Source organism: Agelaius phoeniceus, chromosome 7 (assembly GCF_051311805.1).
Source record: "Agelaius phoeniceus isolate bAgePho1 chromosome 7, bAgePho1.hap1, whole genome shotgun sequence".
NCBI classification, from domain to species: domain Eukaryota; kingdom Metazoa; phylum Chordata; class Aves; order Passeriformes; family Icteridae; genus Agelaius; species Agelaius phoeniceus.
Window position 1 is genome coordinate 27955808 of NC_135271.1, and position 22272 is coordinate 27978079.

The 22272-nt window shown below is 36.2% G+C and overlaps 1 protein-coding gene across 1 annotated transcript in view; it reads left to right on the plus strand.

The window, feature by feature from the left end:
• The first annotated feature begins 999 nt into the window (after positions 1–999).
• TTN (titin) overlaps positions 1000–22272 on the plus strand; it is a 234957-nt gene continuing 213684 nt past the window's right edge. Inside the window, exons 1-25 of the mRNA XM_077181862.1 lie at positions 1000–1090; positions 5183–5386; positions 6032–6319; positions 7064–7152; positions 7250–7491; positions 9215–9505; positions 9746–9893; positions 10366–10485; positions 11491–11628; positions 12362–12499; positions 12961–13062; positions 14681–14956; positions 15070–15189; positions 16259–16534; positions 16788–16853; positions 17318–17576; positions 18095–18155; positions 18269–18481; positions 19196–19338; positions 19594–19799; positions 19918–20148; positions 20704–20948; positions 21205–21428; positions 21535–21699; positions 21814–21982. Of these exons, the coding sequence (XP_077037977.1) occupies positions 1000–1090; positions 5183–5386; positions 6032–6319; positions 7064–7152; positions 7250–7491; positions 9215–9505; positions 9746–9893; positions 10366–10485; positions 11491–11628; positions 12362–12499; positions 12961–13062; positions 14681–14956; positions 15070–15189; positions 16259–16534; positions 16788–16853; positions 17318–17576; positions 18095–18155; positions 18269–18481; positions 19196–19338; positions 19594–19799; positions 19918–20148; positions 20704–20948; positions 21205–21428; positions 21535–21699; positions 21814–21982 (4505 nt within the window). The remainder of the gene's footprint in view (positions 1091–5182; positions 5387–6031; positions 6320–7063; positions 7153–7249; positions 7492–9214; positions 9506–9745; positions 9894–10365; positions 10486–11490; positions 11629–12361; positions 12500–12960; positions 13063–14680; positions 14957–15069; positions 15190–16258; positions 16535–16787; positions 16854–17317; positions 17577–18094; positions 18156–18268; positions 18482–19195; positions 19339–19593; positions 19800–19917; positions 20149–20703; positions 20949–21204; positions 21429–21534; positions 21700–21813; positions 21983–22272) is intronic.

The window sequence follows — 22272 nt, forward strand, 5'->3', positions numbered from 1 at the left end:
TAGCTGCCTTTTTAAAAACTATACAATTCAACATCAGTTAATAAATATGTTATGCAAATATAAAATATCAACACACAAGCTTTTCTAGTGGCAGTGTGTTATTTCAAAGATCTTGTGGCATAGCAAGAGAAAGCAAACTTTCTTTCAGATTTCATATGGCTTTGCAGTTGTTCAAGCCATCAGTGTCAGTGGCTACTTTATATCCTAGCTCACATTTCGAAGGTGGCTGTCTTTCCATACTCAAAATTCCACTGAGATACTCTCTAAGAAAGAGGAGAATTTTGTATGCATCTTTATTGCCAATATGCTTCTGTAAAGTGAAATTATTCACTATTTACAGAGTGATTTAAAAATAGAGTCTTTTGGTATTTTTTGCATTATTGCATTATTAATAATGAAAAAATTAATAATATTATTATTTATTATTACTATTTTATTAATAATTTTAGTAATAATATTACTAATTTTATTAATGCCATTATTGGCATTATTAAGCTAAATACATTGCAGATTTCCACATTTCTTTCAATTGCTTCTTAGTGACCTAGTTGTCTTGTCATTGCAGAATGCAAATATTTTGCATCAGCAAAATATTTTTTAAAATTATACAGGGTAATTTTTTACTGTCAGATAAAACAAGTTAGTAGACAAAGAGAGGCAGCCTGAATGACCTGTGAAAGGTCACACAGTGAGTCAAGCAGAATTTTGTCTCCTGCTGCATACTTGCAGTGCCAAAGCAAGTGCCACAGCTCCACTAAATATAATGGTTTCCCATCCAATTCAGCCAAACATGTTCCAAGAGTAATTTGCAATACAAGTTTGTCAAAACCCACAATATTTGCATTTCACCAGATTGTTCTGATTTAAAACTGAGACGAGTAAATTGTTCAGAGAATAGCTGCATATGTTCTTAAAATCTTGCAAGTGTATGGATATAATAACATTTTCACCATTGATACCTAATTATGGGGTTATTTTCCTTGCAGAGTGCCTGTAAAGATGACGACGAAAGCACCAACATTCACACAGCCATTACAAAGTGTTGTGGCACTGGAGGGTAGTGCCGCAACCTTTGAGGCTCATATTAGTGGTAAGGCTTTGATTCATTCTTCCAAGATTTGCTATTGTTTAGCACTAACTTCTTTTCTAATGTTTATGATGAGAAAAATGATGGCACTTTTCATAGATCATAATCTGGTATGAATGGGTCAAGATGAGTGCTGAAATATGGATAAATATCCATATCATACTGTGCTGAACCGCTCCTTGAAATGTATATGCATAAAAATACATACTGTGCTAATAAGGGAACTTCATGTGGCTGCAGAAACAATAACCTCATTTGGATGATGACTGGGCAGAATTAGAAGTCAGGGTGCAAAAAGCAGGATTTATGCTAGTTCTTCCAAGACCTTTTGTTAAGCTTTACTCTAGCTAAGCTGTATTTCTGCTTCCCTTAAGTTTCTGCCCTTAAGTTTACTTAATTCTAGAGTTCTAGGAGGGGGATTAAAAGCAAAAAATCTAGGCCCAGCTGGCCACTGAAGAGGGCAGAAAACCCTCGTGTGCTAAAAAACAGATGTGTATGGTGATCATGATGTTAGCACAAGGCTGGATTAATATAAGTTGCCTGTGCAATTTAAAGATACCATGCAATTTAAAGGATACTTGATTTCTTTAGTCTACATACTATTCAAACACCCTATCTTGTGCAAAACTCCAAGCAAACCCCTGAGATAGCATTACCAGAGACACAACACCCTGTTCTGAGTGTCTCTGACCTCGGCAGTGACTAAGGAGAAATGACATGTGCTCCTGCTGGTGGAATTATATTGTCTTACAGGCATTAGCAATGTGATGATCCACATACCATAAAGCACTACTCAGATGCTCTGTGACAGGTGCAAACACATGATCTGTGCAGCTATAAAGATCTCTGACATCTATGGTCCATGTATTTCATCCCTTGGTCCCTTTGCGTGACACTGGCTCACACATTTGGTGTTTGAACATGTCCTGCAGTCTCCATCCATGACACTTTTTCATGCCATATTCTATTATTTGGCCCTTATTCTTCACTTAATTGCCCTGATTTTCTCTTCTTGCTTCTACACTGTAAATTTTCTGTGAAATTTTCTTTCATTTTTACAAATGTATTATTATTAGAAATACCTAAAAATATCATCAAAAAAAGTTAGGAGGCTAGTGTTATTATTCAATGTGTGATTTTGGCTAATTTCATTTGTATGATATTATGGAGTACTTGGGAGGGGAACTTGATTTCTTACCAAGTGAAGATACAGCAGTATTTCTAATAACATATGCCATATTTGTATGTTAGTCTTAAATATCTTTTGAGTCAACCTCTTGTTAGGTTTTTTTCACATTGTGAGATTCTGGTATATCCTTCCTGCCCTAAAAGCATCCTCCTGGTTTGAAAGATCTGACAGTGGCTTGGCATTTAGTTTTCTGCAGCATAAAAATCAGGAAAGGCTTTTACTATAACTAATTGCATAAATAAAGGATTACACAGCTTTATCCTGCTGTAATGTCTACCCTTTCTACCTGCAATGAATTACTGTGAGTTTAAAAATCAGAGTTTTTCTCTATCTCTAATAACACTGGTCTATTATAAACAAGTCAAGTGTTAATACACAGCTACAGTTCAAATGTGAAGAGCTCAGTTAATCTAAGAGTATCAAGAAGAGTTTAGCAACCACCTGAGATGTAATTTTGCTGTGTGTAAACTAGAACAAATGAACTGTGCTGGTGTATTAGAAGGTGAATTAAGTGTCACATTATAAAGGGATGATATCAGACGAATAAACCCAGCATGTAGCAGAAAGCACAGAACACACAAACCCTGTTATTAAAAGCAGCAAATGCCAGGCAGCCAGGACACTGTCACAGGGGGAGTCCTACTGGGTCACCAGTGACTGAGTCATGAGACAAGAAAGTCAGAACTGTCGCTGGCATTAGAACAGTGCCAAGCTCATGTCTCCACAGTACTGATCTAGTTCAAATTTTTTCATAAAGAATTAACCTAGGCACTGCTTACCTTTCTTGAACTGGTATTTTCAGGTATTACAAGTGCACAACAGCCTTTTCATAGTACTTCGTTTTGAAAGCAGCACACAGATCATACACAAGTTGGCAGTCCCTCACATCGTTGTCAGGAGAATCTTAATGAATTCAATTACTTAAGTGGTGAATTTGAGGCACTACAGGTCGATTTTCTTCTTTTTGGTATTAAAGTTCAAAAAACCTCAAGTACAGTTTTAAAATTAAAACAATTGTTCTTATCATTAACAGTCAAATCATAGTGTATTTGGGACATGTAGAAGTAAAACCCTACTCTATATAGACTGGGCACATATATCTATAATCTGAGTTAGATCTTACCTAGCTCTGTGACCTGGGACTAGCAGAGTGCTAGTAAATTTGTGGAGTTGAGTTTAAAATATAAACTTGGGCTCAGATTTCTAAAATGGCTTCTAGCTTTGGATGCCTTGTACATAGCAGTTTGAGACATCAAAATAGACTCCATTTTAAAAGTGCAGGCCTTTTTCAACCTGCCACAGAAACTCCCATTTTTGCTAATCATCATATAATACCACCGCAAAAGTTCAAATAGAACTTTTGAAATGTTTCAAGAAATTCACTACTGAGGACATGTTTTGGAGGATTGCCTAGCTTAAAATATTTTTAAACTAATTTTCACAAATATTGAAGACACATAGTTCTGAATGAAACAACTGTGGTCTGCTGCATACTCTAAGTTGATGATGATAATGCCCAAGTTGCCCTACATTATACCATCCCATCAGGACTGTTTGATAACTTCCATCTGTAAATTGACAATTCTTAAATCTACTTTTACTCTTTTGATTTCTAATCCTCCCTAAAACTGTCCACATTTTCTTTCACTCTGTGTGTGTGTTCATTTTACATTTCTCTAAATATCAGTCAGTGCTTTACTGTGAATCAGATTTTAAACTTTCCTAACCAAGTCTGATGGGACTGCAGTGAACCAGTGTAAGCCTCAATCTACATGTCAGCTTCTCTTTCACTTTAGTCTCACACAGTCATTTTCCTTGCACATCAAATTCCTTAATAATTTATTTGGTTTATAGGAAGGATCTAGAAAGGAAGCAGAATTCTGTGTACCTGGGGTTTTCCAAACCACAGACATTAGAACTGGGAAAATTAATTCAAGTCTCAGATCTCATTTCTTAGCCCCCATGCAGTGCAACTGGTGATTTGGGTTGAGTGGAGAAAAAAATGAAGTGAATTTGGGAGGATTTTAATTTTGAAGAAATTATGTTCTAGAACTACAAAAAAGACTTTGAGCTTGAACCATCTCCTTAAATTACCTGTGTGTGGTTATGTGTGGTTATGTGTGTGGTTCATATAAGAATTTTACACGTTCATCAAATGGATTTAAGTAACTCGATAAATTTGGCTGAGTAGAACACTGAGAAGAGAATTTCTGCAGGCAATCTCAAATCACCATTTAAAACCAAAGATCAGCTGTTGTTAAAATTGAATTTTTTCTGGCCCCAAGACTCTTGTTCATGACCCTGATAAAATAGAATAATATATTTGAACAACAGTTGATTCCAGGTGACTGCTGTTGATCAAACCCAAAAAATTGCAGAAAAAGAAATAAAAACCCCCAAAACTTTGCTAGCATTTGATTTTAATATCTACAGCAGTCACTTTTTCTATCACTTCATTTTCTAAAGCCATATTAGTTTTAGAACATATGCTTTATTTGGTTGGAAGTACTGATCTTTACATTATCTCCAGACTACTGGGCAGCATAAATATGCTAGCAATAATCAATCCTACTTAGATACCAGCAAATACATTTTAAAAATACCTCACATTAATTAATTCATCCTCCTCCTGAATTTGATGAACTTCTATTTCCTAGTAAGATTGCTAAATACAACAGTTTTCTCATTATTCAAGTGATTTATTAAACACAGGAGCCAATGCAGCTGCCCTATTGCTCTGTGCATTTTAGAGACCTTTCTAAAACCAAATTCCTTTGCCCCTGTGCCTCTGGACATGTATCTGTGCCTATGGCATTATGCTCCACCGCAACTGTGCACACATGGTAATTTTTTATGTCTGACATTTCATAATGTCTTGATCTCCATTTGTCTTCCTTTTTCTGTAGGTTTCCCAGTTCCTGAGGTGAACTGGTTTCGGGATGGCCAGGTTCTCTCTGCTGCAACTCTGCCCGGTGTGCAGATCTCGTTTAGTGATGGCCGCGCTAGACTGGTGATCCCCACCGTGACAGAAGCCAACAGCGGGAGATACACTGTGCAAGCCACCAATGGATCTGGGCAAGCGACTAGTACTGCTGAGCTGCTTGTCACAGGTACTCAGCAGCTACAGAAAGGCACCTCTCTCTGCCTGCTAGCAGTCTGAGGGAGATTTGAAATAGTTCAGATTTCAAGTACATGATCAGCAAAACATAGCAAAGCACATTCCTTTTCCTAAAGCAGTCTAGAACTCGGGGTGTGTTCTCACCAGTAATGTCTAACAGTGTGCTTTACATTTTAACTGTATCAAGTTTAATCTTGATTTCACAAACTCTTATTCATGATTACATGATTCAAGCTTCTGGCTCAGCCCTTATACATGTAGCTCCTTACGGTCTGTCATGCTGGCTACATTGAAATTGCCCATAAAAGAAAGGATGAATTTCTGCAGGATGGAGCCATTAAGGATATCCAATGGTATCAATGATATTTAACAGAACAAGTCACATAAAGGTCCATACCAAAAGACTGTGCTTAATGCCTATCGTTACAAGCAATATATCTGTAATTCTAGAAACATTTGCAATCATAGGTGTAATCAAAAATAATATTTTGAATGTTCAGAAGGTACTATGGTCGGTCAGTAGCATGTGAAGAAGAAATAGACCTCACACACTTCTAGTAATGAAAGTATCTAGTACCTGCCATTCTTTTTAACAGACACTATTGCTTTTCTATTTACTTCTTTAATAAAAATGCAGCTGCAACAGCACCACCAAACTTTTCACAACGACTACAGAGCATGACTGCAAGACAAGGAAGTCAAGTTCGACTTGACGTGAGAGTGACTGGAATCCCTACACCTGTGGTGAAGTTCTATCGGGATGGAGTAGAAATTAAAAGTTCCCCCGATTTTAAAATTTTACAAGAAGGAGACCTTTACAGCTTAATAATTGCAGAAGCATATCCTGAAGACTCCGGCACCTATTCCGTAAATGCCACAAATAGTGTGGGACGTGCTACTTCAACAGCTGAATTGCTAATTCAAGGTAACAGAGCTGAAGTTGCAGGAGCATTAATGGTAGTGGTGGAATATGCACCACTTCATTGCAGTTATATCAACAAGTTAATTTATCATTTCTTTCTCAAGAGTCATTAACTTGCTGTAAAAAAAAAAAAACAACCAACAGTGTCTTTGATGGAATTTGCCAAAGATTTTTGTCTGAGATTTAAAAATACCTTTTTTCTCCAGAATGGGTCTTTTTTAAGCAGAGAATATAGTTGAAGGAAAAAGTGTGAGACACCTTGAGTTGTTCTCATTTTGGTCTGTAAATCTCTCAAAGTTTTATTTGTAAGTTGGCTTTGATAGAATAGATAAATTAGACTGCATAGCTGTACCTAGTATTGTGAAGGAGGCTGGTAAGGATGAGGACAGTTTTTAGAGAATTGTGGCAGGAAAACATGCTATCCAGAGCACTCTTGCTTGGATTTCACCTCAGTCAGGCATAGAGACTCTGTAGTCATTTAAGATCCAGGACTGATATGAAGAATCTACAATGAATGTATTTTGTTTTGCTTTGAGGTTTTTTTCTAATGGCATGGTAATGAAGTAATATTGTTTCAACTGTTTTTACAACTATCTATCTGTAGATATTGAAGGCAAAAAAGATGGTTGTTTAATTATTTTTCTGTTGTATATGTAAATTTTTATATAATTGGAGTTGACCATTCATTTATTTCTCTGTTTATTGATTAACATATGCAATTCTTCTGACCACATTTTCTTTCCAAAGGTGAGGAAGAAGCCGTTCCTGCTAAAAAGACAAAGACCATTGTATCGACTGCTCAGATTTCACAAACAAGACAAGCCAGAATTGAAAAGGTATAATTTTCAAAAACAAAGCAGGTATGGCTAAAATGTGGAGGATTGCTTCTACAGTCCCTCACCCTAGTTTTCCTTTTCTTGTTTTTCATTGTAGAAGACAGAAGCCCACTTTGATGCCAGATCACTTACAAGTGTTGAAATGATGATAGAAGGTGCAACCACCCAACAGCTCCCACACAAGGCACCTCCACGAATGCCTCCTAGACCTACATCCAAATCACCAACCCCGACAACTGCTGCAAAAGCACAAATGGCACGACAGCAATCACCATCGCCCGTTAGACAATCACCATCACCTGTAAGACATGTCAGAGCACCAACACCTTCACCAGTAAGGTAAAATTACTATTCTTTTGGGCAGTATTGCTTTTGGAATCACTTTTACATATAGAAGTAATGCTGTAGAATGAGAGCACAGTATGAAATGAAAGAATGCACTCACTTAATAATGACTGGTTTTTTTCTGATGGTGAGCTGTAATGTGCTATATTTGCCACTGCTACAGAAGTGTGGGTCCCCTATGTAGACTTCTATCCCCTACTGTAGAAAATCCCATTTGATTGCTCTACATAGAGCCAAAATAGCACTCACAGCTCAATTTCATGATGAAACAGAAAAAAAAAAACCAGTAGAGCAGTTGGCTCTTGATTATTTTAGATGAACAGAGAAAAGAGCAATGACACTGATGAGTGGCAAACAGAATGAAAGGATATGTAAAAAAACCTTGAGCTCGTGTTCCATGTATGTGCTGGTAATAACTACAGAAATAATATTTTGAAGGTAGGCAAGCTAAATGTGGTTATGGAAAAATGAAGTTTATCTCTGCTGTGTAGAAGGGCCAGAGAGGGAAAGTGAGTTATGGGAAGAGCAAGGCTCGTGGTCTGGGAGACCCCATGAGGTCTGTAGTGAGGAACAGGTAAAGCCAAGAGCGTTTTGAAAGTCCTGCAGTTGCAGTATCCTGAAGTACTAGCATCATGGAAGGAATGTCTCCAAGCTAAATACTCAGAAGAGCCCCATTTAAGTTGCCAGAGCTGGGTATGCTGGTGAATTTTACCCCACTGATAATAACTTGCAAGGACAGGAATAAATGGATTGATAGCAACTAGCAGTAACTAACAAACTGCATAAATGAAAAAGGAATTCAATAGCGACATCTAGAGCACATATAGAACTAGAAGTTTGCTGTCCCTTGCTGGTCAGACCCCTTTTAGACATACAACGTTAGAAAAAACTAAATCTAAAAATTAATATGATGCGGCTGCCCCCTACTGCTGCTATTTGTTAATGTTCTCTGGGAAATACAGCACAAATAATTCCACTGAAAGAAATTCTAAGTTAGAAAGCCTGTTTAAGAATTTTGGAAAATGCTTTAAAACTGTCTCCTAGGATTAGGACTGAATTTTTGGAATATCAGAATTTAGAAACTAGCACTTTCCAAGTGGATATAAGTTATTGCATCTGAGATCTGTACATGTAAGTGCAGGGAAAAATATTCAGCACTGATAAAAAATTTGCCCAGATTATGGGTACATATATGGGTGACACATGAAAATAAGATATAGTACAGAAGTACATCCAGTTGTTTTGCTAGGTGGTAGCTACATGATGTTTTTCTCAAGATTGGTTACAATTATGATTTTGTCTCTCTACAGAGACTGGACCATGACTGTATTATGTAGTATTTACAGACTGTGAGCCTTTTCTATTATTCCTATAAGAAGAATTAGGATAGAGCAAATGCAAAATAATTTTTATATCTCAGATATATTTGGTTGGCTGGAATTTATTTTGCCACTTGTTCTTATTTCTTTTTGGAAACTAAGCTACTACAAAGACATGTTCAAGTTATGAGAATTACAACAGTTAAGCATAATGTTATAAAAACAAGTTAGTGTAATTTACAAGTAGAACCTCTCAAAAACCTTTCTTAAAATGAAACTACACATTAGTGGAGATACCCTATATGGGGAGTGAGTTCAAGTTCAGGCTGCAGTTGTTTATACAGTTCTCACTGTGGCAGTAGATTAGTGATATTGATACTGTATTTTTTTTTTAATAGGTCAGTTTCTCCTGCTGGGAGAATCTCCACCTCACCTATTAGACCAGTGAAATCTCCATCTCCAATCCGTAAACCACATGTAGTGACAACAGCTGGGGCTGATGTCCTTCCTCCTTGGAAGCAGGAAGGATATGCTGGAACCATGGAAGCCCAGATGAAGGAAACAAGAGTATCTACAAGCACTACCCAAGTCACTGAGGAAAGATGGGAAGGGAGATATGGGGTCCAAGAACAAGTCACTGTTACTGGCACTGCTGCTGGCGAGGTGGCCGCTGGTGCTAGAGAGGTAAAGTCTCTTTCTGGAAAAAATACTGGGTTTGGTTTGTGCAGGGTCTCACCACTGCTGGATAGATCTGCTAAATGGAATCTGAGAGGCTGTGTGTAAAACCTTGTGTGCATCTGCTGTTGAGAGAGTTCTGCTGCAGATGTGGAAATGCTTCTTTGCAATCTTCTGTCTCTGTACTGGTTTTGTTCTTATGAATGTATGCAAAATATGAAAAAATGTCTTTTGATGTGACTAATATAGGTGAGAAAGGACAGTGAAAAAACAGCAGCTATTGCTACAGTTGTTGCTGCTGTGGATCAAGCCATGGTGAGAGAACCAGCTCCAGGTGTTGCAGAGCAAACTGCTAAAAGGACCGCAATGACTGCAGTCCACGTTCAGCCTGTTCATGAGCAGGTAGAAATAGAGCACAGACATTCTATGGTTTCCCTTTATCCCTTCATCCAACACGCAAACAAGGCATGATTCACTGTGAGGAATTAACAAGATGTTACCCAGTGCACTGCAAAAGCATGCATACTCATCTAGAACACCTAGACTGTAAAGGAATGCTCAGGTTCATTTACACCATTCCATTCCATCATAACAGGATTGAACTAATTACTCTTTTTAAGTTGCTTTCTCTGAAAGTGATCCTCTATTCTCTCTTCTCCTTTATTCTCTAACATTACTCTTAGAATGATGACTTTTTTTTCTCTAATATCTCATTTATAATTTCCCCACTAGAAATAACATCATTCCCCCTTAGTATTTTTCCTTTATTTGAATTCCTCTCTTATTTTTCTTTCTCTTCTTATTTTGATGATCAAACTTTTAAAATGAGTTCTAAGGCTTGGGTTTTTTTTTTGTTTGTTGCTACAAAAATCAGATGAAAAAGGAGGCAATGGTAGTAGTTACCAGTGATAAAACCACAAAACAAACAGTGATATCGAGAACTAGAGAAGGAATTGTAACTTCACAAGAACAAAGACACATCTCTCCTGAAAAGGTGAATACAGATTGTACCTGAGATTTTTTTATGCTCTACCTTGTTCAAAAATCTGATATCTCATACAAAAGACAAGCCTATGGAAAAGAAAAATGAGATACTGTTATTCTTTGTCCCTTTTATATATGTTCACTCTTCCAGGTTACAGTGCTATCTTTTTCCTGTCTCTTCTCTGTGATTACTCTCTTGCATTTTCTATTTCACTTCCATTATTTATACCTAAGAATGTGATGGATAAAGTTGCAATAACTGAGACAACCTCTCTTTTCTCAAGCATTCTTGATAATTTAAAGAATTGACATGTAGAAACCAGCTCTTAAATTTTGTTGGGGGCTGGGTGTGTCTGTGGGGGGCTGTTCTGATACTGTCTCTAAGCTTGCCATTTGTACCTGCTTTGTCTGTTGGCAGCACAGGGGGTCAGAAAAAATGGAGGAAAAACTCATTCTGCATTGGAATCAATTTTGAAAATACAAATGATTGATTTGAATTGAACATGTATTTTATCAGAAAAATATGATTTAATGGAAGATGAGCTTTTATAGCCAATGTTATATTTGCATTATAGTAGAAATGCATGAGGAAGAAAGTGTAACCTCTCTTTAAAGCACTGAGAAACAGAAATCCACCTGGGCATTAATCTGAACTTAGCATTTCAATGCTAAGTCAAATTCTTGTCAAACGAAAGTTTCATTAAACTTATTTTTAGTATCCTACACTTTCTCAAAGTGATTTTAATGCAGGACAGTTTTTCTCTGAGCCTATTTTTTAGTACTGCTTTCAGTAGCAAACCAAGCATTTGTGCAATGTTTTATTATTTTTATGTTAAATGTTTTGTACCAAGTCCGTTTATGTTTATATTGTTGTTTCCAGACTAGATGATTTCAAAATACAGAATGTGACATCTTTGCTTTCTTTAATTTCTATGCTCTTTTCCAAATGTATTGAAATTCACATACCTTATATTTTAAAATAAAAATTAAAAGTTCCTTATTTGTAAATGTCCAGGTGAGAAAAGAACCAGAGAAAACTCCAGTACCGACAGTAATAATTGCCACAGACAAAGCCAAAGAACAAGAAAGAATAACAAGAGCTACAGAAGAAATATCTACCAGACATGAACAAGTGCACATTGCTCATGAACAGGTAAATAAATGTTACAATCTTTAGTTCACTGAGCTACTCTGGTTAATAAAATCTGTTAAGTAACTTTCCTGTCATCTTTTACAAAGAGAAGATTACTACACAAAAACTTTGTGAAACTAGGTATTCCAACCACAATCTCTGCAGGTCCAGTGCTACTGACCTCAAACAGCTCTGCCTGCCGAGGAGTGAGCTGCCCTTCTTACAGATCCTTCGAGCATTAGGGCTTTTATTGCCACAGAATTTCATCTGATGCTTAATGACACATTTATCTCTGAACATAGGTTTCTGAATATAAATTTTAAAGGTTATTTTTCATAGTATGATAGGTAGTGTGGAGCTTGATTTAGTGAAGTTAATATTTGTGTGAAGATGGAATACATCTGTTAGACCATACTGTGGAACCACTCAAGTCATGGGGTTAGCTATTAAGTCAATAATACTAATTTCTATGCAAACAGTTTCTACAAAGCATAATGATAAAAACTAGGAAGTACAAAGTTTCTTCTCTCATTCAAACAAAAATCAATGGAATATTTAATGACTTTGCATGAACTTCTCTCAGCATATAAGATGCGTTATAACTTGAGTACAAAGGTATTACTCCAATTCTGAAGTCATGTTTCTTTCTTCTTGATATGCATTTAGAAACATTATCCTGCTCTCCAAAAAAGTTGTGTAATCGTGACAACAGGCATAATCAATTACTATTATTTTTCTTTACCATAAAAAATAGATAAGAAGGGAAGAAATGAAACCTTCAGTACCAAAGGTAGTAATTACTACTGATAAACCTAAAGCACCGGTCATAATATCGAAAAGTAAAGAAAGAGTTGCCACCAAACAAGAACAAGTGAGCATAACACGTGAAAAGGTGAATAGCACTGTTTTAGCCATAGCTGGTTTTATCCTTTCTTCTTTGCAAACCTCCTGTTTTCCTCAAAAAATACTAACTATACATTTCCAGCTCATTTTTTCTGATTATTCCACTTACAAACTTTTAGACCTACTGCTAATTAGACTAAATAATTTCATCTTGATCTTTCTCTCTTATTTTCATTAATAGGACGCTCATAATTATCTTCTGCTGATGTTTGGAGTGGACTGACTGACTCCTGAAATGCATTTTAACTTTTTTCTTAATCATTACTTTTATTTAAATAGGTGGGAGGGTATAACAATACTTATCACTATAATACAGAGATGTGTGCAGTGCACAAGGATCTAACCCTTCAATTCTCCTTCCCTCTTCCCATTTCAAAATGTTTTCTCATTGTTCAAATATCTTTCAAGACTGAATGTAACTGAAACTTCTATTTCTTCAATAAAAACTAGATTAAAAAGGAAGCTGAGAAAACTACTGTAGTTCCAAAAGTAGTTGCCACTGCTAAAACTAAAGCACCAGTCACAGTGTCCAGAACTGGAGAAGAAATTACAGCCAGTGCACTGTTACAATTTGGTTTATCTGCAAACCTTACATTTTAAGACCTACTTTTGTACAACAGAATGCTCTCAAATTAACTCCTGAAAACATACCCATTCAGTGGGATGATTTTCAAGTAAAAGAGTCAGTAGGATTAACTTTCTAGCACTGACAGGGTTTATATCCCACCCTGCTAGGAAATGTCACACTTTAGGCTGTAGTCTGATTTCTCTGTGACAGTCTCCTCTCTATCAGTGGCTTTTAAGCAACATTTACTTATTCAAATTTCTGATTCTGCAATCTTTTTTTCTACTTGATGATTCCATGTAATTTCATGGTTGTCAGATGAAACAAGTTCTCTTTATTGAGGTATGAATTGTCCTTTGTACAAAAGAAACTTTAACATCCATTCAGGTCTGTCCAGTTTGTTACTTATGACCATCAGACACTTGTTGGCACTGCTTTGTTCCAGTAGGATTCCCACAGTAGGACAGATCCACAATGCAGTCAGGAATTCTTACATATGGAAGAAAAGCATAGTTGACAACAGCTGTTATTTAAAATCTATCTACCTACGGTGTAGTACATTCACAAAATACTTCTATAAAATACAAGTAAATGAGTGAAGCATATAAAACTCACTGAGAGTCAGACTGCTAGGTGAGTTCAGTCCCTTGTTATATGATATAAATTTAGGGCCAAATTCAAGCCAGTATAAAAAATTATTTGGAAAGCAACAGTAATAAGCAACTGAATAAGAGGTCCCTGTTACCTAAACACTGCTTTAATAAGAAAAAAAAATCTCTGTAAAGGATCACATTTTGGCCTCACCTAAGTAATTTTAGTTTAGGCTGGTAATGGTTTTTAAATCAGTATGAAATTATCTTTTAGGGGTTTTTTTCCCTTTTTCAAGGCATACATATCATATGGTCTGTTGCTCTGTCCAGATCAGTTGTGACAGTAATAACAACCAGTAGTAGTAGTCACTATTATCTACTGCTGGCTGACTGGGCAGAAGTTTGGACCCTAATAACAAAGTTGCAAAGTTCACAGTATTTATGAGTTATTAGAAACAAATAGAAGTCCTGATTCAAAAGTATTATTTTCAAATTATCAGACCTCTCAGTCTCCCTTCTTTTGTAAAATCCTTTAAAATAGATCAGTACTGAATTAACAGATATACCTGATGTAAAAATTTTTATGGGTCTGTCTCTTAGTAAATACATTCGCAATAGATGCTAGATGCATTTTTTGCATCCACAAGAGTTATAGGGAGCTGATGAGCATACTTTAAAACTATGTGCACATTTACCTACCTGCATACTCTTGGACACAAATGTGGCTGTAAAGTATTAGAATTAGTCTTGCAGACAAATATTGATATGCATAAAATACAGACGCACAGATATATTCTGAATTTGCAGAGATAGCACTTAGAGAATATATTTGCATTGAATTTACTTATTCTTAAGTGTATTTACAGGTGCATACTTTTGATCTCTTCATCATGACTTTTGCAAAACCATACAACCTCTCTGTGGAACATACTCAACACTATAACGGTGTGTCACATATGCAAGTTTTCAATATAGTTATGAATATGTGTGTAAATTCTGCTGATGTTATTTGCAGACTCAAGCTGGAATAAAGGCTGAAGCTGTAGCTACAGTTGTTGCAGCAGTTGATCAGGCTCGTGTTCGATCACCCTGGCAACCAGAACTAGCAGATGAAGCTTATGTAAAGGAGAAAACTTTGGAATATGGTTATAAAGAGCACACTGTAACAGACCGTGGTTCTGAGGCCCCAGCAGAACGTCATGTTGTCACCAAAGAAGTCAAAACAGTCTATGTTCCTCCTGAGAAACATATCTCAACTCCTGAAAAGCAGGAAGTTCATATATCAAAAGAGGTTAGACTCTTTTTTTACATTACATTCTTTTCCAGGAACTATGTCCCAGCAAAACTTGTTTCAGTTTAAAGAACAGCTTCACTTTCAACAACTTTTTTCCTTACTTTGTGTAGATAAAAAGAACAACAGAACTTGAGAAAACAATTCACGTTGAACCACCGCGGCCTCGCACAGCGAGTCCTCACTTCACGGTCTCCAGAGTCGCTGTTCCTAAACCAGATCATACATATGAGGTAAGCTGAAGCTGCATCCAAGAGGAGCAGCATGCTCATTTTCAATAGCCAGTAAGACATTCATTCCATTTGGATTTCCCCCCACACTCCAGTGTGGTGCTTCCCCAAGAGGAAGAGTTGTGTGCCCCTTGCAATTATTTTTGTTGGCTTGTTTGACTAATAAAGAACACTGCTGTAAACAGACAAAGGAATTGCTAAAATACAATTTGTTGTTATTACTTCTTATTTAAGTAATCTTATAAACTGTTTGAGAGTTTGAGCTTCAGTTCTTAATGACATACAGTGAAATTGTAGCTATTTGTCATGCAAGTTATATTTTTTAAACAGCAGAACTATCCCTCTTTAATCTTATTATGTGAATCGGTTCACTCACACACTGCTTTTTTCTTCCTTGCTAATTAATACATGCTAAGCTAATTTTTAAATAGAAAAAATCCACACTGACTTTAAAATATGATACCATCAATTTTTAAATTTATTATTCCATTTTGCTGTTGGACTCCTTTACATAGCATTAAAATTTTCCAGTTACTAATTTTCTCATTCAAGCATACTTTTTCTCTGCATCTGGAATTTAAAGATTATTTTCCCCCAAATATGATTAAACACTGTTATAAATATTTTTATGTATTTTTAAAAAGTTTTTCCACCTATAAAATATTTTGAAATCTTATAAGTTATTTTAATCATTAGAAGTTATATAATTAGTAGTATTCTTTATTGCAGTATTAGACAGACTAGATGGAAATCTAATGCTTCAAGTGAAAAAACGGAGAGAACATTTCTTGTGGGGCACTTAAGAGCTTCTTGACCATTTAAAGATGAAATTCTATTTGAAAAAGAAAATATTTAAATCTTAGACAGATCAAAAATAATACAGGGATATATGTCTGGCATTCTGCTACTGCAATCTAAAACTACTTCTCTTTTTTACATATAGCTTTTGCAGTGTCAAAACCAAGTAACTAAGGAAGCAGCTGCTGCATTTGCAATCTGCTCAAGAAATGCACTCTCTCCTTTGAAAATAAGACAACCACAAAGCTTTAACTCCTTTTCTTCTGTTCCCTAGGTTTCAATAGCTGGAACTGCCATGGCTACTCTGGAGAAAGAGCTATCAGCTACTTCTGCTGCGCAAAAGATCACCAAGCCTGTGAAGCCACCTCAGCTAAAGCCTCATGAAGTCAGGACTAAAGCAGAGCCAGTTGCCCCTCCACAGTTTCCCTTTGGAGAGGCTGTGGAGACACATAAGGGTCGCTATGATGTTGAGACTAAAAAGGAGACAAGCATTAAAAGTGAAGCAGTGCGGACAGAGCACTTGATGCTGCATAAAGAAGCTGAAGCAAAGGTATGTTTTTAAGCAAATTTCTGTCACTTTGACTGACTTTCATCTTAAAAATATGGAATAGCCTCACTTTTTTGCTGTCTTCTTATCTCAATTTTCCACTTCTAAAGCAATCTGCCGCCTTTTAATTTTTATTTGTTTTACCCAAATCCTTATTAGAACCTAATATTTACTTACAACATGCAAAGAGTTCATATTACCTGATTTATTTTCTTATGTAAATAATTTGTTCATTATTGTCCTCTAAACCACCTAGGTGACAGAAGCTGCCAGAGTTCCTGTGCCTGCAGAAATCCCTGCTACACCACCCACCTTAGTCTCAGTAAGTAATTTGTATGTAGTGTAGGGGAGTTACAGTAGATTTTCACCCATTCTATTTTCTAGTTTTTATCGCTTAATACTTAACCATTAAAAATTGGCTTTATATAATCATTTTAACTTTGAATTAGATTTACTCAGGCATATAATTTATTTCTGATACAAAGTCTTCTTGATGTTTTTTATGGTAGTGATTCTTCACATTTATGTCACATAGGTTGATCTACCTGCATAAATATGAACCTATCTTTTCATGTTGTTAATAACAGCAATGTTCAGAGACCCTAAAAGCCAGTTTCAAATACTTCCCTTTGGAAAATGACTTTTTCTCCCCTGCATTCATTGCTTCACAGAACAGTGTTTTGAACTAGATGTTAAATTTTCCATTCAAACAGGTTTTAGATATTTGAATATCTGTTTAGTATTGAAAAAGTAAACTGACTGTGATACTTAATTTTTGTCACACAGGGCCTCAAAAATAAGACTGTGACTGAAGGTGAGTCTGTCACGCTGGAGTGCCAAATAGCTGGTCATCCTCAACCTACAGTGACATGGTACAGGGAAGACTACAAAATTGAGAGCTCAATGGACTTCCAGATCACTTTCAAAGCAGGACTTGCTCGCCTTGTGATTCGTGAAGCCTTTGCAGAGGACAGCGGAAGATTTACCTGCACTGCTACCAATAAGGCTGGGAGTGTCAGCACTTCCTGCCACTTACATGTGAAAGGTAAGTATATTTATAGAATCATAGGATTATTAAAGTTGGAAAAGACCTTTGAGAGCATTGATTTCAATCATTAGCCCAAAACTGCCAAGTCCATCACTAAACCATATCCCTAGGTGCCACATCTACATGTCTTTTAAATACCTCCAGGGTAGAGAAGGTATCTAAAAGTTGGCCCCAGACTCATGGGCAACTGGTTCCTTGCTTTATAACCCTTGACAGCCTTTTTGGTGAAAGGCTTCTTTATATTCAAACTAAACCTTCCCTGGTGAAACTCAAAGACAGTCCCTCTTGTCACTGTAGGAAGTTAATAATTTAACAAAATAATTGTTAACTGTATATTGCTTGTAATGTATCTTGGACATTTAAAACTTGAGTTGTGTTCTGAGGTTATTAGGTAAAAGGGATGTAAGAATATGAGGAAAAGGCTGATAACTACATATTCTTTTTATGTTAACTGAACTATTGCTTTAGGCCTATTAAGATATTTTAAAATCCACTTTATCAAATTTGCCTTTTAGTTACTGAAGAAACTGAGACTCGAGAAACCATTTCTGAGAAGACTGTTACAGAAGAGAAACGGTAAAGTTACTTTCTAAACAGACTGCTCCTATCGCAGTCATTACGTTCTTGCACTCTTTTTTATGAGAGCTTCGGACATCAGCTCACTCACCTGCACTGAAATCTTGTTTCAGCTATGTGGAGACAAAGGACATTGTAATGGAAGATGTCTCTGCTGCAGCAGAGGAAGTATCGGGAGAACCCATACCTCCTTTCTTCATAAGAAAACCCATGGTACATAAATTAGTTGAAGGTGGGAGCATTATTTTTGAATGCCAAGTAGGGGGCAACCCAAAGCCACATGTCTACTGGAAAAAAGGCGGAGTTCCTCTCACGACTGGCTACAGGTACTATGAATACAATACCCAAAATCCATCTTAACATAATTTTTATGCATATTTAATTGGCAATGTCATAATTTGATTCCCTCAGTTATGCTGAGCCAAATAACGTCCTGATTTCTGTGAAATAAATTATTTTTTAATGTAAAAGTTATAGGCTCATGTCCTTATGTGTGACTTTAAAAGGTCATAAGTTTTAAAATATAAATATTCAAAAGACTATAAAATAAGATATACGGATATGTTATACTTATAAACAAATCAAGAAGCTTTGTATTTGTTTTATTCTGTCTGTTCAATGTTTGCATTCTCGCTAGGTAAGTCTTGTCTGTAGAAAGCAACATACTTTCTAGCTGAGAAAAAAATATTACATTTGTAGCATTCTTGAAATGATATGGTGATGCATACAAGGACACACATTCTGTGTGCACACAAAATATACCATTATATTGTGTTTGATAACTAGACCTCTGATATTTCAATACTGATGTTTGGAACCTATTTATTTAGTGACAACAAAAAGACCAGTATTCTACTTTCAGCATGGTTATTTTTCATATGCTACTCTGTATGCTCATTTATTCAGTGACAACTGCCTGGTAAAGTTTCTCTTTTTGTGCCTTGTACAAGTTAGGAGTATGTCTAACTGTAACTAAAAGCAAATTAACTAAAAATTCTGTCCATAATTATAGAGACTTTTTACTTTTATGTTTTCTATAGATACAAAGTGAGTTACAAAAAAGAAACCGGGGAATGCAAACTTGAAATTTCCATGACTTTTGCCGACGATGCCGGAGAATACACTATCGTTGTTCGTAATAATCTTGGAGAAGCTTCTGCAACGGTCTCCTTACTAGAAGAAGGTACATTTTAGATTAGGAAATGGGAACAACATTTCTTAAAATTAACTTCCACATGGCAAAAAATATTTTAAATTGTGCTGCAAATTCTTTGCAGCTTAGTTTATTCAGTTCAAGAAACATAAAGGGAGATCTAGTGGTTCTGTTTCTGCAAAACAAAATATCTGGCATCAGGCCCTTGAAGTTTGTACTTGTTTTCTCCATTCAGTCCAGTGAAAACTAAAAATTTATCAAAATAAATCTGTTCTCAATTCTTAGCTGATTACGAAGCCTACATAAAATCGCAACAAGAAATGATGTACCAAACTCAAATGACTGCATACGTACAGGAACCTAAAGTGGCTGAGGTAGCCCCACCCATTTCCTATGGTGACTTTGAAAAAGAGTATGAGAAAGAACAAGCTCTAATTAGGAAGAAAATGGCAAAAGATACAGTGATGGTCAGAAGTTTTGTAGAAGATGAGGTATGTCTATCCCTCCATACTAATTTTGGGTACCAACATTTTACCATACAAATCATTTATTTGCAAGGTCATTATTTGACACAGAAAACTAAACGAATGGTCTTGTTTTTCTATATAGGAATTCCATATTTCTTCTTTTGAAGAAAGACTTATCAAAGAAATTGAACTCAGAATTATTAAGACTACTTTACATGAACTTCTCGAAGAAGATGGAGAGGAGATGATGGTTGATATTTCTGAATCTGAAGCTGTAGAAGCAGGATTCGATTTAAGATTAAAGAACTACAGAACCTTTGAAGGGACAGGAGTTACCTTCCATTGCAAGACATCTGGATATCCATTGCCAAAGGTACCCCAAATCTGTATACCTTTTTTTTTTTTGTAAATCATTTGATGCTCTACTTAAATCCCTTAACATCTCATTGTCAAACATTCCACATTCTGCACAGGAAACAGAGACTTTCAAAAGAAATTCAGTCTTCTGGTTTGATATCCAACTGAATTTTCCTTTTGTCCCTTACTAGAATACAGTTAGGTTGGTTAGCCAGTTCAGAGGTAGGCTGGATTTACCAACTAAGTTGGTCTTGATTTTCAGTATCTCTGAGGTAGCCCAGACCAGTGGGGAACATAGTAGCAGTCCAGTCAAGGTTACTTTGCTCTTCATCAAAATGGTCTTTATATCTGTTTCTAGCTCCAAAACTTGTCTTTCAGGTTGCTATGCAAACATCTTACACTAGTCTCACCTATTTCAAGTAAAAATGTTAATGTTTAACACATATATGGTGGGCTGTGATGTTTTCCAGCTGAAAAATTGCAAGTTGTAATATCTCATATTTACTAGCCATTAGTGGATCCTTACCTTTAGGAAAACTCACATAGCAGTCTACTGTTTCTCTCCATTTAGGTTGCATGGTACAAGGATGGCAAACGTATAAGACATGGAGAGCGCTACCACATGGAACTTCTGCAAGATGGCAGCGCCACTCTTCGTTTACCTGTTGTTTTACCTGAAGATGAAGGAATTTATACTGTCTTTGCCAGTAATATGAAAGGAAATGCCATTTGCTCAGCAAAACTCTATGTTGAGCCAGTTGCACCTACAGCAACTCCAGGTTATATGCCAGGACCTGAAGTTATGAGAAGATATAGGTAGGCATACAATAATATAATTTTATGAGACTTCAATCTGCTGTGATAGTTCAAAAGCTCATTACATAGCAGTTAAATAAGCTTAAGCTATTGGAGTTTGCACACCCCTAGAAAAGTTCTAAATGCTGTTTTTATGACTCATATAGATTTATGTGCTAACTCAAATCAGAAAAAGGCAAAGGTTGAAATCTGTTTATCATGTCAGTCCACTGTTTATGACATTGCCATACACATCTGCCTTATCTCTTTCTTCCAGGTCTATCTCTCCACGGTCTCCAAGCCGGTCTCCTGCCCGCAGCTCTCCTTCTCGTTCTCCTGCCCGGAGATTAGAAGAAACTGATGAAGGGCAACTAGAGAGACTATATAAGCCAGTTTTTGTGCTGAAACCAACATCATTTAAATGTTCACAGGGGCAGACAGCAAGATTTGACTTAAAAGTTGTTGGCAGACCTATGCCAGAGACCTACTGGTTCCATAATGGTACATCAGCCTCATTTTCATGAAGAAATAATATTTTGAAAAATTTTTTATGTCTCGTTGAGACTGTCCTTGATTGCAACTCTTTTCTTTTCATCTCTATCTGCAGGCCAACAAGTGATTAATGACTACACCCATAAAATAGTGATTAAAGAAGATGGTACCCAGTCATTGATCATTGTTCCTGCAATGCCTGAAGACTCTGGAGAATGGGCTGTCATTGCTCAAAACAGGGCAGGCAAAGCTTCAGTCTCAATGACACTGACTGTAGAAGGTATTTTCTGTATTTTCTATTATATTCTGTATATCATGTTATTTATGAGTGTTTCTTATTTAAAATCATGGCTTTTTCATTTCTTCTTGTGATAACTAACATTTGCTCTTCCAGCTAAGGAAGACCTTGTCAGACCACACTTTGTGGAAAGGTTGAGAAATGTCAGCGTGAAGGAGGGCTCTAGACTGGAGATGGCAGTGAAAGCTACTGGTAACCCTAATCCTGACATTGTATGGCTCAAGAACAGTGACATCATTGTGCCTCATAAATATCCCAAAATAAAGTAAGGATTTTTATTATATTTAAATCTATTGAAATTTAAATTTTATTTACATTTTGTTTAATTTTATTTAAAATACTTTATATAAATTAAGTAGTAAATAACCACCATCCTGCAAAATGCTTCCTGCAGTTTCACAAAAGGAATTCACTAGGGGCTTTTGCATTGCAGCAAGGATTACAGATATAAAATAGCTTGTAGGATTCATTCAATATTTTTCCAGCATATGTTAGTTTCTAAAAGCCATCACAGAGATTTACTGAACTTTTCCCTGTCTCTGATTTTGAAGACCT